This window comes from Lissotriton vulgaris, chromosome 6 (assembly GCF_964263255.1).
Source record: "Lissotriton vulgaris chromosome 6, aLisVul1.2, whole genome shotgun sequence".
Classification (NCBI taxonomy): Eukaryota; Metazoa; Chordata; class Amphibia; order Caudata; family Salamandridae; genus Lissotriton; species Lissotriton vulgaris.
This window is the reverse complement of record NC_141694.1, coordinates 789,979,152-789,995,322: the sequence shown is the minus strand read 5'-3', so window position 1 is coordinate 789,995,322 and position 16,171 is coordinate 789,979,152. Positions and strand designations below refer to the sequence as shown.

Sequence of the window (16,171 nt, the reverse complement as noted above, 5' to 3'; positions counted from 1 at the left end):
GGGTTGGACATCGTCCCACCCAATGCCAGGGGAGGTGATCGCCTAAGAAGACTCCGCAGGCTGGAGTCGAGGTACATCTCAGATCTCTCCACCAAACATCCGAGAGGGCTTAACAGTGGAGAAGAGATGGTGTTTCATCTAGGAAAGTGATGTTACATCTTTCACGTATATACACTGTAGCGGGGATTCCGTTCTCCTACAGAACTGTGCATAGAGATCCGGAACCTCAGTAAATTAGGATGACCCAAAACTCACCTCATTATCCAAAATCCCCTTACCGAGCTAGCTACAGTGTCTCATTGCTCATAACAAACTCCCAATGACTTAGACAAACCAGAACATGAACTTAGGTTACCTCAGGTATCGTGGAACACATGAACACTCTTTCGCTCTATAATCATTTCAAACCAGAACGTGGAGTAAAAGAGGACACATGCACATTTGAAATATTTATTATTCAATGCAAGGTTCTCAAATGCAGTATCTTATATAATACAAGAAAACATATAATAAGAATCAAAGTTATCAGCATAGTCACTAGTCCATAGTAAGCAAACAGTGAAAGCATATTATAATGCTGAAATTAATAGGAATTAATAACACCTATTTCTCGTCCTCCCTATTTAGCATATTATATTATATCTATGAAGGTCTCTTTTGGGGTTTAGCAGGGCGGGCCCATACCTCTGAATCTCAGGAGGAGAGGATCACATCATCTGCCACAAGCTCTCTGTATGCGAAGCATCATCAAGTCTGTCTTTGCATTTTCAGTAACTCTATCTTAAACCCGCTTAGAGCCCAATGTTGGCAGCAACTGTATTTGTGTTATGTCTAATGTAGTGCAAGGATCAGACCTCCAAGCAACCTTGTGTTGAGTTATTCTTAGAGGGTTCAGCACTCACTGTGCAGACAGTGTACCAAGCACGACTGATATCAGAGCAATAACATATTATTCTCAAATAAATCACATCTTTCGTCTAGGTTGAAAGCTACAATAACAATTATGTGTCGTGTGCAAACTGAAGCCGAAGGAAAATATGTCGTTTAAACACTTAATAAACTCATGCTAACTTAACACAGTATATAGAAAAGCAGTATCTATATGACAACACCACTTATGTAGGGACCACCAAAACATATAGTGACTATCCACTACCAATCTGCGAACCCTGGGATCAATGAATCTCACAAACTTCGTTTGGGAATGAGATATGGAATGATGTGTTTTTGTACATACTCATATATATATATATATATATATATATATATATATATATATATATATATAGAATAACTATCTCTAATTTCTTGTTTTTTCCTTGAGTTTTTTGGTCTTTTCTTTGGTCAGATCTGCATTAATTTACCTATCTAGCTGTTATCAGGCTGGCGTAAACATCAAATAAACCCTGTGGTTACTGTTATCCGAATAGGATCTCACGAATGAAATCTTTTAAATGAGTAAATTGTATTTGCTAATCGAATCGATTTATTACATGTATTATCAATGTATCTTGCAACTGCCCGTGCAATTTAATTAGTCTATATGTTGGATTTGATGAACTAAGGTATTATTCTCGGTACCTTTTAAATGTATTATAATCATGATGGGACAATTTGAACATAGGACATTAGCCGATCCACGGCTTTATTTTCTGTTGATATCTTTTGACATATGTAATGAACAGACCCTCCAACCATGAATACGCAGTCCATTAGTGGACGTTATGAGTTGTTCATATATGTAATATGGCTTTGGAAACACATTCCAACATGGCGATCATGATGTTGTCTGAGGGGTTAGTCCTATGTTTGTGTCCATGATTGTGGTAAACTTTATTAACATGCTGACTGTTTGGTGTAATTGACACACTGATGAAGGCAGCATGCCGAAACGCGTCTGTGCAGTTTCCTGAATAAATTATTTTTGTGACTTCTATTCCCCTCCTTGAGTGCTGTGTCATTTCTGTAAAATATGAAAAGTTTGAGCGCAATATATATATATGAAACGCGTCCAGCAGATGAACTTTTGAGAGTAAGAAACGCGTCCAGCAGATGAACTTTTGGGAGTAAGCAGAAACGCGTCCAGCAGATGAACTTTTGAGAGTAAGCAGGATACGCGTCCAGCAGATGAACTTCTGAGAGTAAGCAGCTGAGTGTGTATGTCCGCAGGCAGTCAATAAATGAACGGAGATATTTCCTCTTGTGTGGTCCCACTCAAATTGGGTACCTGCATTTGATGGATATATATATATATATATATATATATATATATATATATATATATATATATATATATATATATATATATATATATATGTATTTATTTATTTATTTCTTTATTCCAAACCAACCTCCCGTTACAGGAAGAGACTCGGACACCCAGACCTTCTTGCAGGAAAAATGCATTGTGCAAGTGGAAGAACTACGCGTTTTGCCATTATGGCTTGATCACGCTCGTCAAACAGTGTTGGCGGCCATCTTAACTACACATTGTAATCACCTCATGGTGTTGCACACAGTGAATGAAAAGTAACATAGGCAAAATAACATTATAAATGAATGTTTTAAGTGCATATTTCATAATAAATAATAAAATATTCACATATCACCAAATTGCACATATTTGTCACACAGCGTGGGCAAATTGTTTCAAATATCTTATTTCATCTCCATCTTTACCCCAATTGTAGACATTATTCATATGCCTATGTCGCTATACAATTTGAGTTGCGCGAGTCTTGGACTGTTACATAAAATTAGCATCAGTACATTTCGGGCACTTTTTCTGAACTCCGTGTCACATGATGTAGTCGAAATGACACTTAACTTATGAATGGTTCGGCCGCAAATGTTATTTTTGACACCACATTTCATTGGCTTGGCAGCAGGTTGTTGGGTTGCTAGGTTACTACACATAATTCCGATATTTAATTCAGAATTTATGCGAACCGAACTTCACAATGATATATCAATCTATATCTAGACAGAGAGCAGATGCCCCAGTGGGCACAATTTTTTTTTAATAATCAGAAAAACGCCAAACAAAATTGAAAAGGAGGTTTCTTGCAATATATACACAGATCTTTGACCAAGTGGGCATATCTTAAAGAAGCTCCATACCAATTCCATAACCCTCTGCCTCTCGTAATGGAGATTTATCTCTAAGAAAACTTGAATCTTGGTACATTATAGATCTAGAATGTTTAGCACCGAATGGATTAAACATGAGTGAAGAATTGGCAATCATTTACATGAGTAATTATTAATAGATATGTTATATTTAGCCTGTCTCTTTTCTGCCCATGGGATTTCACTGTGACTCACATGATGTCACCACTAGAATGTTTGGTGACATCATGGAGTGTTGGGGGCTTTGCCTGGTCTCAACTGGCAGTTAGCACCAGGCAGGCTGAGTGACAAGGAGGTCACTCCTGGTGGGTCTTTTATATTATCATCTTAATTACTTCACCTGAAACCCAACCTGAATAAAGTAACCTAAAATATACCTGGCTGAGGACTTCTATTTACAACATTTTTGGTGACGTTTGGACAATCTTGAAAGAACTTACAGTGTGTAAACAATAGGAGTAAAGATAAAGAGCCTACAGCGTGCAGGAAACAGAAAGTGAAGAGTCAGGGTATTTAAAAGAAAAGAAGATCATTACTGTAACTACAGAAACAGAAAAAAGGAGAAAAGAAGCACCTTGGTAAGTCCCACCAGTGTCCTTTCTAACGGACAGCCTGCAAACCAGGGTGTTGATGTGCATGAGTTTAATATTGTGGCAAAGTTGGCGAAGTTCATTATTGTGTGAGAATATGCAGCGGTAAAGGAAAGGCTTATTGGATTGATACATCGATACTGCGTGTAAGAGTGATTGAGAGGCTGTGTGCCGTTTATTCAGCATGCGCTTTTGACTGCTATTCAAGGCTGTAATCGCTGGTTGTGATCGAGCGGCTGAGACGGAGTTTAAAGAGAACAAGGCACTGTGAGGATATGCTGAAAGACAAGCATCTGATCTAACTCACAGTGCATTTGTTAGAAGCTGTCAAGATCGTCATATGCTGAAAGACAAGTATCCGATCTAACTCACAGTGCATTTGTTAAAAGCTGTCAAGATCGTGAGCCTGGGAGAGTTGAAAAGGAACAGTATGCAGAGGCTGTGCTTCAAAAGCTGAGCAAGGTCATGCGAAGAATAAGTGACGGCACGTACTTTGTGAATGTTTTGTTTAGACCAACATAATTTCAACTGCGCAATGGGAAGTGCGCGACTAATGCATAACTGCCATTCTCATTTTTAAAAGTGCGCAAGAAACGCATGAAGCCTACCTTCACTTCTCAGCTCTTTATGACGTTGAGGAGTCTTGTTGTGCTGAACTTACACGTTTAGAGCAGCGGTGTGCCCAGAGCCACCCAGCGCGACGCAGTATGCGTGCAGCCATTTTGCGCTGATGTTAGGATCATCACCATGGAAATGAGTTACATCGCAGGAGAGTTATGTACATGGACAAAAGCAGTGGGGCATCCGGAGTGTTGATAAAACTTATGCAGCTACATCACAGGGGAATGAGGTGTACTTTGCCAGCAACTCTTGACATGCAAGTCGATTTCGTGAAGCTTTGGCAAACAATGCAGCTTGTTTGTTTTCGTGTGGTGGATGTTACATGGGGATTAAGCGCTGATTAGGATTTCATCTTTATTGTTTCCTGGTGTTCTGCAACAGCCACTGACATGCTACAAACAGTTATTCCTTCTTCTGAGGAGAACTCGGGTGAGAGACCGCTCACCGGAGCACGGGACTTTCTCTTACATTAATTTGCTGGTCATTTTAATGTATGTCTCGTTGTTTGTGTGGGTTCAGTGAGCGGTGAGGGGTGAGTCAGTGGTGATTAGTGTCTTGTTGCAGTTAATTTTGGGGTGGTGTCTGTTTTGTTTAGTTTACTTGAGGGTGAAGAGTTCCCTGTGGTAGTATGTTTTTTGGGTGGTGAATGCCCTGTGCAAATTTATTTAGGTGTGGAGTGGCGAGTGAGTGGTGTGTGACGTACTGTTGTGCAGTTATAGAATGGTGTGCATTTGTAGGGTGGTGTGTTTTTGGGGTGTGGAGAGCCCCGTGCAGTTTGCCATAGATGGTGATGTTGAAATTTTGGCTTCACAAGGTGTTACTTTGGTTAGGAGTTGGAAGTTATATGCTTCAAAGTTGGGTGTGGGATTATGAATATGTCCCAGTAAGGGTTCATGGGGTGATGAATGCCCTGTTACGGAGCAAAGTAGACTCCATTTTGTAGGTATTGGGGTTGTGGGTACCCCATTACATGTTTGGTGGCAGAGCAGTGTGTACTCTGGCTTTTGGTGAGGTGCACCTTGTTGCATCCTTGGTTGTCAGACTATATGTGTCACGGTTATGGAGTTATGGTTCACAGGGGGTTGCCCTGTTGCGGAGTAAAGAGTACTCCAATTTTTAGCTCACAGGGTGATTAGTGCTCTAGTACAGAGCAAAGTGTACTCCAAATTTAGTTTTAGGGGTGGTGAGTACCCTATGACTTATTTGGTGGCGGAGCAATATGTACTACAAGGTGTGGTTCACGGGGTGAGATGTACCCCGTTACGGAGCAAAGTGGACTCCATTTTGTCACAAAATCAATTTGAGGTTGATTGTGTCTCCCAAGGAAAGGGGATGGGACTAGTTGTGTTCGGGATTTGTAAGTAATTACCTTTGGGACTTGTTAATAATTGCCTGAGGGTGTGAGTTAGTGTGAATGTTATCTTAACGCTCTATCTTTAGAATGTTTTGTGTACTTTGATGTCGATGTGTACACTGAAGTTAATGTTTTCATATTTAATTTCACCTTTTCTGATTTCACTAAAGAAAGGAGTTGTGTTATATTTAGCCTGTCTCTTTTCTGCCCATGGGATTTCACTGTGACTCACATGATGTCACCACTAGAATGTTTGGTGACATCATGGAGTGTTGGGGGCTTTGCCTAGCCTCAACTGGCAGTTGGCACCAGGCAGGCTGAGTGACAAGAAGGTCACTCCTGGTGGGTCTTTCATAATATCATCTTAATTACTTCACCTGAAACCCAACCTGAATAAAGTAACCTAAAATATACCTCGCTTGAGGACTTCTATTTACAACAAGATAAGAGTTATCTATATGGAAGTCTGTAATCTGTTAGATTTTAAATGTGATTGTATTATTATTTTTTAGATGGCACTTCTTCTTGTTTCTTCTAACGGACTCTAATTAATGAAATATATGTTGCTGAGGGTCATGGAATTGGTATGGAGTTTCTTTAAGATATGCCCACTTGGGCAAAGATCTGTGTATATATTGCAAGAAACGTCGATACATGAATATTTTATTATTTATTATGAAATATACACTTAAAACATTCCTTTATATTTATATATATATATATATATATATATATATATATATATATATATATATATATATATATATATATATATATATATATATATATATATATATATATATATATATCCTTCCACACTCTCGTCTATTCAAACGAAACAGACAGCACTCCAAGGTCGTGTTCGTGGAAAAGATTTATTGGCAGACCCCTGCCCCCTCCGACAGACGCGTTTCGCCTTTCGCTTCGTCAGTGTCAACAAGTGTGTGAGAAGGAAACCATTATAGCGTCCCTACGTTTTGCGGTGGCCATCTTGCAGTGGACCCATAAATACAGGTTTACAAATAACATTTTCATTAAAAACAATGGTTTCAAAAGTGCAAGTGCATGATTAAAAAATACATATATGTCAAAGAAACATTTCATATAAAAAATTCTTATGTATACCATACATGATATTTAAGGCAATGTCATTACGTTTTTAACTTTGGAAAATATCTACAATTCAACATTTACCGCTGTAATGAACTCTAAGGGCCATGAGTTTTTGGGATGCAGTGTCAGACATATTATTGTCCTATTATGTACCAAGTTGGTGCAAATCATAAATTGCGCTGATGTTTTCGGCGACCTTTAGCTTATTCTATCAACAACTGTGTAATGGTATACTTGAACTTATTAAGCCCTAAATGGGCAGTTTTGACTCATTTACTGGCTGTTTTCCATTTATGTGTGTTGCTCATAACGCCCTATATGGGCCTATGTCGTATGTTCTGCTTTAGCTTCTGGATGATGGAAAGTGGGACCGGTTTGCTTCATCATATTAGACTCTGTCTCCTTATGTCATTCTAAGTGGACCCACAATTCCTCGTCATTGTTCAGCCCTGTAGGATGTTTGCTCTGTAGATCAATGATGTACTATGATTCCAGTATTCTAAGTGCCTTAATCCAGTCTCAACCCCTCTCCCTTCTATCCACCTGATCTAGGCAGAAGAAGGTGAGTAGATCACAATTGCTGTTGTGGTGGGTTTCGAAGTGGCGCGCCACTGGATAACTCTTATCGTGGTTTGTTATCGCCCACATATGTTCCAATATGCGTTTCTTCGCCGGGTTGATGGTACTAACAATATATTGTTTATGGCAAGGGCACTCTAAACAATAGTTAGCGAAATCAGAGTTACAGTTCAGGAATTTCAGAATTTCCCTAGACGGGTGGGGGTCATTCGGTCTTCCTTCATATTTTATTCTTTTCCTGCTATACTTGCAAGCTTTGCAATGCATGCAGGGAAAGAAACCTTTGATGGGACTGGTACTGGTCAGTTTGGGCTGGTCCTTGAAATGGCTCTGCAATAAGTGCTCATATAGTGATTGACAGCGCCTGTATGTTATGGACGGACGTGATGGTCTGATTTTTTTCAGAACGGCATCCGTTTGTAAGATATGCCAGTTGTTATTAAATATCTGAACCAGTTCATTTGATCTCATATTATATCTGGTAATCATCGGTGTGACCCCCCTGAGTCTTTTTTCTGTTTCTCTTTTAGGAGATCCTTCCTGTCAATTATATCCACTCTACTTACTGTGTTGGTGAGCAAGGATGTGGAATATCCTCTTGTTTGGAATCTTGTTACAGCAGCATCCCCTGCGAAGTCTGCCATGTCTGAACAATTTCTTTTCAGACGAAGCAGTTCTCCGAACTTAAAAAAAAAGAAAGAAAAAAAAAAATATATATATATATATATATATATGTAGCGTGATCAAGGGCTTTCCGCCCGAAACGCGTCGCTGGTTCTGTTCAGAATAAATACCATCTTGCTGACTTTTGCTGGTCCGGTCCTCTTTCTTTGCTGGCGTGGAGGCGGTGTCTGCGAGCGCAGAGCGAGTTGCTGAGGAATCCCTGGTCTCATATATATATATATATATATATATATATATATATATATATATATAACCATAACTTCTCATCTTACATGTGCTTGTCGTTTAGTGTACTATTACAGATGTTGGTGAAGTTGTGAAGTTATAACCTCTTTTAAGAGGCCTCGAACTTACCCTAGAGTTTAGGAGATTTGAAATTACATCTGATCAACTACCAGGTCATATGTATTCAAGAATTTACTCTGTTTCATTCATACTACTTGCAACTACATTCTAAGGTCACTACTTATATAGCTGGTTAGCTGTTTGACTTAGTAATCTCATTTGAAAATGACATTATGACAGTCAATACTCTCATGTTCGGATGAACAGGCGACTATCATATTGAATTCCTAAGGCTCTGTGCCACACCTACAAGCTCATCCTTTATAGGAGAAACATTTCACTGGATGATTTTTACCTATTTCGGATGCATTTTCAAATCTAGCTTACTTATGATGGATACCTCTTTCAAATCTGGGGAATTCTGCACACAGGTCTCTAGCCCGCTATACTCATTTTCACACATTTACTAACGAGTGATTACATCTTGAATAGAATCTGCCTATTGGTATAAAAATGTTCTATATAAACTTAAATATACTTCTGAAAAAGCTGAGTCAGTGGTGGCACAAATATCACCAAAAAATTAAACTGACTACAAGACCTTCTTGAAAGCCTATAATTAGGCTATACGCAAGGTTTCCTCTCAATATTAATTTTCCAGAGTTCTCAATTTTATTAAAACCAAAAGGAAATCTTTAAGACTGTTGATGGTCTTTCTGGTATTACTTGCTTAACTCTAGCTTCATACCTCACATTTTCTTTTTCCAATGAAACTGCCATCTTATTTTATCTACACTCCTGTCAAATTCAAAAGCAAACATTAGTTGATGTGACATAGCCAAACTTCACATAACATAAGACAACATAATGTAAGACAATTTTATGGCAGGTTTTGAGTATGTTTGTGCAATATTTGCTCAACATGGGTTTAGATTCGGTCTCCAATCTAGTTAGCCATCTTGTGTTTTTGTGACAGTGCCTTCTTTTTTGTTATGTGATTGTCTCCATTGTACCCAGTAAACAGATTTCTAAGAGTTCCTGTTGGGGTGGGGTTGGTTTGTTGAAAAATAGATATGACCTATCTGTTCATACCACGATGACCACTAGCTATTTTGAAATTGAGGTTTTTGAAGGATGTGAAATTTACCTGGGTTTTATGACAAACTTACTATGCCGTAACCTTTACACAAAGAGCTGGGCATCTTGCAAGTAACAACGCATTCAATAAATTGGAAAGAGTATGAAGATTGTGAAAGTGAATCTGATTACTCAACCCATGCTTGCCATTTCGAAAATGTTGTTCCTTTCTTGATTTTTCTGCCTATTTACAGCACTATTAGGAGAAATTGCCTGTTAACAGTCATGAGAGGTGTAGAGGTAGGGCCTGTATAAAAAGTTTTATGTGTGACTGAAAAACTTAAAATAGTTTTCTGTGCTTCTAGTTACATAGCTAAGGCATGCGTTTCACACGTCAAATATGTAGCTATGAAGATATGTAGATACATAAATAAATATGTAACAATATCTTTTGCGCTCCGGGGGAAATATGCTGTATATTTGCACAAATCGTTGAAATAAGAATTGTAATATTTGTGTGTAGTATTATTTAACATATTTTATGTAAATATGGTAATTCCCGAATCTTAATATATTGTGATGTCAATTTATACCTAATATGGTGTGCATATAGTTTTAAAGATTTGTTTTATTAATTTCATAATAAAATTCCTCCCTTTTTGTAAAAAAATGCTGGAGAACCTTAACCCTACCCAAAAAACAGAGATAGTATTTTGTCTCACAATGAAATATAATTATAATGAATGGGAATACTCCTCTCAACGAGAATCATCACTTATAATAGCATGCTAATGCCATAGATGTCGGCTTACTCATTTAATGGTCTGTTCAGTGTTACTGGATCTTCTATGATCTAGATTGGAGCTCAAACTATTACGTCCATTTCTTGCCTCTTGGGCAGGCAGCCATTACCAATGTGGGTCAATGAATGCACTTCAAAAATCCAACCCATAATGAACTGTTATCCCAACAGTCAACAAGTAGCTAGTAATGTATGTGTATGTGTCTTGTAAAACGCGCTGCTGCCCTGAGGCATCGTGGCGCTGTAGACCGCTGGGGAACCCGTCCTGGCTATCCCTGTGAGATGGTCCCTACTGGGTATCTCCAAGGTGAAACCAGGCATCCCCGGTGAATGTGGGGGGACGTTGTAGAGATGAGGCAAGCTAATGTCCAAAGTTGCCGAGTGTGATCCCTGGTTAGAGTAGGCACCGAGCCGCGTCGGGAATTGAACCCTGGTCCCGGGCCGTTCTCTGCTTCCGGGTCTGCCGCCTCTAACCAGTGAGCCTCACCACTCCACTATAAGATCCAGAGACCCGCTCAGATGGAACATGTTGTTCCTCCTTCTTCTTGCAACTCTTCATCTTCTAATTTCCTTGCAACTCTTCAACTTCGAATTCCCTGGCACAATCCTCTTTTCTCTTTTCCATCAGTGCCTTTTTCCTTTTTTTCATCACTTTCCCCTCTCACTCCCAGGCCTACCTTATCATTCTCCTTCCTTCTGTACATCTTGCCCTTCCCTCAAGCTCTCTTTCTCCTTTACGAAGCCCTTTGCCCTTCTCCATCTTCTGCACACAATATCCCTCACCCTTGTTTTCCTGCCGTTCACCCTTCTTATTCCCTCACCCATACTCCCAGTTTCTGTTTCCACAGTACTCCTTTGTTTCTGTTCCCCTATCCCTATGGATTGTTCTTCCTCCCTCTGTTTTTCTCTCTTACGCTCATTTCCCAGCCTTTTTGCATCCTTCTTCCTTTGGCACCACTAACTTTTTTTCTTCCCTCAGCTCTTCTCTTCCTTTCCTAAGCCATTCAACTTTCCTCTGCAGTTTCTACTGTGAAACTACAGACCTGGATGCCACAAATACACATATGCAGACTGCAGGGAGTAACCAGTGGTTAATTTGTCCTCAAAACATGGCATGTTTCAAGTTTCAAGTTTATTTATTATGATAAGGAACTCTTTATGAGGTCCACATAAATCAAAATATACATACAAAACAAGAAATACATAAGATATTATTCCATCACAATTAGAAGAGACATCCTAGTACAGGTCCAAAAAACATTTTAAAAAGTTGTACAGTTTAAAAGAAAACATTTCATTAGGTGGGTTAATCAAGGCCGCCTTAAATGAAGAAGCAGATAAAATGTTGAGTTGTAAGCAAATTGGTCTTAACCATCTACGCCTGCAAGACATCAGTGCAGGACAAACGAACATGACGTGATCTAAGTCCTGATCATACAATTGACAAAGATCACAGCGTGCCAAATGGCCATACCAGCTGGCATGTAGAACTTTCAACGGAAGCAGATTTTGTCTAAATAAGAACACAAGGCGTCTAACGCCATGAGAGATGTTCTAGTACATATAAGGTTGAGCTTTCCGCAAGGTATAAGGTTAATTTGTCAAAAAATAAGTGCCGGAGCTCCCATCAAGAGGCAGTGTGCACAAGCCCATTTCTCCTGTTAGCGCCGCCTAAAACAGAGCCAACTACTAACCATAAAAGTGGGGAGGGAGTGTGGCATAATGGTCAGAGCTGGCGTTCCGAGCTAGGGAATCAGGATCCAGTCTCAGCTGTCGGCTAAACATTCTGTGATTCTGGGCAAATCTTTTAATCTCCCCGTGCCTACCATAAATAAATGTGTCCTTAACTGGTACTCAAAAGCGCTGGTGTTGATGATTAAGTGCCATTGCTGAGCACCGAAAACCACAGGCTCAAATTAAGCACTGACCTGCTTAACGCAGGCCACTACACCCCCTGTAGCACAGGGGGCCCCCAGCCCTTCAAAGAGCTCCCGCCATTTGAGGGGACCTCCCTTCAGCCTAAGGCCAATGTATATCTATGAGATACAGGAAACTGAGGGGTCCTCATCGTATTTTGCAGTGGTGGGTCATCATGTTGCAATGCACTACTGGCAGACTGCCCTGTTCCCATACATACAGAGTACACTACTGGACTGAGCAACTGTCCATTCAGCCCGCACTGCCCCATTGCAGTTCAGCGTCTTTCAGTGTTAACGGTCTACTGCCCAGTTCTGGGATTTGGGGACACTGCATCAAAAGGGTCACAACGCCGTCCTTTGTAATTAAAACGCGTATAACATCCTCAACCTCGCTTCTTTTGTGCCCTGGGTTTGGTCATTCCTATCATTTAAATACATGTTTATGGTAGCGCCTTAAAAATAACCTTTGCTTAAGAATGTGTAACATGGACTCACAATTCTAAACAATGCATGTTTGTCTTTCCTTCTCTTAGTCCTACGTGACCTGTGCTCTGGGGATACAGTTTGTGGGATATGTGATGATCTGCTTTGGCGCCACCAATTCCATCCTTTCAATACTGGCTGGAAAGATTTCCGAGTACACTGGCAGGGTCGCCATGTTTGTACTAGGTAAGGACTCAATGTGATCAGGATAGTGAATGGGTGACGAAAGCCTGAAGGAAAATCTCGGCTTTAAATCCTTCTTGTGTGAAAAAGCAACAACCCTTTGCATCACATTTTATTCCCCAAAATGCATACGTATATATATATTTACTCTTTGAACTTCTATTTGCATTCTATTGGGTGCTTGTAAAGAATCCTAAATGGCAGCCTATGGGAAAGCAAGGTCCCTTAGCTATACTGGCATCTTGCTATCTGGAATTAAAAACGTGTCGACGTATGCTTCTTGTCTTAACAGATTTGCATCACTCTGCACATATTGAAACCAGAAGGATGTGTTGACCTTAGTAAGTGGAGGTTGTCAAGCTTCACTGTCCTAACTATTTGGCAGATTATTCAGGACCTGTGGACCATGACACTCTAAAGATGCCACCAATGTTCTCATTTGTTTTCTAAAGGATTTAATAACTTAACCAAGGCAAGCTAACCTAAGTGGGCCATTTACATCGATACAGCAGATATTTGTCAAAACTGCTATGATCCCGCACTGGCTTTTAGACTTGGAAATACGAGAGACACCTAATAAAGTCACTTAGCTCTCCATTATCCAATTTTTAAATCTCTTCACATTTTTCACCTTTTTCACTCATTTCCACGCAGCTTCCCAGTCACCTCTAGTAGGTTACATCTTTCACCCATAGAGTTACATTGGGTTACCCTTGTGCATACAGTACATTCAAAACTGATGCAAGAGTTTTCTCCTTGGTGAAAGGAGTCCCAAATGATGACAAGGGAGGAACCAAGAGTTGACTGATGGATACTTTTTTCACTTGAAGAAGTACCTTGCATAGTTATTAGGTCAGTGGTCAGACACGCTTTTCACACTCTTTGATCAGACCGACAGTTACTCAGAAGTATGTGTATAGTTATTGAGGGAATGTAACTGTTTATGGTCTTTAAATATTTCCCTTAGACCCTCCTTGTATCAGTTGTTTTATTCCACAACAATGAATACCTGATTCGTTTTGGCCTATGTAGCTTCATGGTACTTTGGTACCCATTGAAAGGTGCTTGACCATCTCGTTATATATTAGTTTAGCATTTAAGGTCCAGGGAATATAGTGAACCTAATGGAGAGGGAGAGTATGCGGTCACTTAATTGGTTCCTAGTATGGCATGATCTTGTAAGTAAAATACGATCTGATATACAACACTCCATTCAAGGAATATAACATGGTTCTAAAACTGCAGGTAACAGCAATCATACACGCTCATGCCATGTCGCACACAACAGTAGTTACAATAGTAGTGCATTGTAGATGATGACATCCCTCCACATGAGTTATGAAATAGTAGTATAGGCGCCCTAGCACCAAGGAACTGAGATCAAAAATAGGCCTTCAGAACTCTTCTTTAATTGTCACTAAATATGAAGCTTTACAAACTTTTCTGAAAAATAGCTTTGTCCCCAAATATTACCTTACCAATTTTATAGAAGACTTGATACAAAATTCCACCTTTTTATAATGGATGAAAAGCTGAATTCCTCAAAACACAAGATTGTTATTTATATGAAAATCAGCTTTGGTTAATGTTTACAAAATACAAGCAAACGCTTGCCATTTTCATTCCACACATACTACCGCCATATATAGAAAGAATCTGTCATTTATGTCCATTTTCTTCTTAATCAAATGTTAGGGGTATCTATCATATGGGAATAATTTCTATCTCAGTCATGCTACAGAATATCCACACACACCTAACCAAGAATATCCACAATGGGAAAATTGTAATATGTCATGGATGGGCACACTTATGTGACTTATAGTCCATGGTTCATTGAAAACCCGAAAATGCTCAAACGGATTTCCCAGACACGTGCTCAAACACGTCCATTTACTCAACCACAGACACACACCCAAACACGCACATATATGCATGCACCCACAGCGATGCACTTCACCTCAACACCAACTTATTTTTTAATGCCATTGGTGCTGTAAGTCATCCTAAAAATTCGCTCCCTGCTCAGGCTATGGGAAAATAGTTGAACATCCGACAGAAACTGTCAAGTTCTTCCCTCCTCTGCTCATGGTTGAAACCATTAGGTAGTGTCAGATAAGACCCAGGAGGGGCATACGCAGGGGGGGATCCTTGCTTGTACAAGCACTGTTGCATACACATGTGTGTGTGTTAGTAAAGCTCAAGGGGTTTTATGAACATGCCTACTGGAGGAAGATGACTGCTCAGCTAACTATCCACCCACTGAAACACTTGTGTTAGTGGCAGCCACTAGCTAAGCTGAGGGCCTGAGTCAGGGGCCTCACTATAACTATAACTAAAAGAGTGCCTAGTCTGAAAGTGCTGCGGCTCTGCCACCCTTTTTCTAGCAACCAGACATCACTCTGGCTAGGACAGGTCGAAAACCATATCTTCTGAAGATAAAGTTGTTTGGAAGGTGATGTAATTTAGCAAAAAGATGATCCTGGAAGTAAAATCAAGCTAAATGTTAGCAAAGACAAATACCACTGATTCAAAAACTCAGTGAACACTGTTTGCAGAGATGAAACAGCACTGAAAGGGATAGGGCTCTTTTACCAGATAGATATATACCACCATTTCTGGATACATGCTGGGGGAAACCTGAAATTCCCTGAAAGTCATGTTTGTTTCTGCAAAACTCACATTTTCTCCCATACATTGGAAACAACAGATGAAAGTAGTTTTTAGGTCTCGCTCTCGAGACCTATTGTCGTCGAGATGCCTCTCAAGGGAGACAGGCCGGTGCACGAGCCGCTCACGGTCTGTGCAAGCGCTTATGCAGGCCGGCCGAAGGCACACACACACACACAGACAGACACGCAAACAGACGCACACACACACACACACAAACACACACACATACACACACGTGGCCCCCCCACGCACACACACACACAGACACACATTCACACACCGCCGGCCCCCCTTACCCGCCGCCGTCTGTGCATGGAATGACCCACATGTTCCTCTCCTGCCTCGATATCTTGCTCTACCTTCTTCGCCGGCGGCGGTCCGAGGGCCGGTCCTCGGCACGGGCGGTATAGGCAGCTGCTCAGGGGCCCTGCCGCAGGCCCCGCAGAGTAGACCGCAGATCAGTGGGCCTGGCCCGACATGAAATGCAGAAAGTGCTGCAAGTTAGTGGAGCTAGTAGAACTAGTGCACCGTCACAGTGCACGCACCTAACTTAGTGGTGGTGGCGCAGTGCGCGGTGCGCGGGCGGCAGACGTTTAATGATGTGGATACCAGGACCGTCAATTTGGTAGCGCTACCAATGAAGGCCCTGGACATCATTTTGGCCAGCCCCCACTCAGCA

General features: G+C 40.5%; 1 protein-coding gene across 5 annotated transcripts in view; it reads left to right on the top strand.

The window, feature by feature from the left end:
• Positions 1–16,171, top strand: part of LOC147708010 (N-acetylglucosamine transporter UNC93A-like) — a 493,060-nt gene that overhangs the window by 425,605 nt on the left and 51,284 nt on the right. For 4 of the 5 annotated variants that reach the window (XM_086926821.1, XM_086926825.1, XM_086926822.1 and 1 more), the window contains one exon: positions 12,687–12,822. The exons of the other annotated variant lie outside the window; for it this stretch is intronic. In XM_086926821.1, the coding sequence (XP_086782947.1) occupies positions 12,687–12,822 (136 nt within the window). The remainder of the gene's footprint in view (positions 1–12,686; positions 12,823–16,171) is intronic. 5 annotated transcript variants of the gene reach the window in all.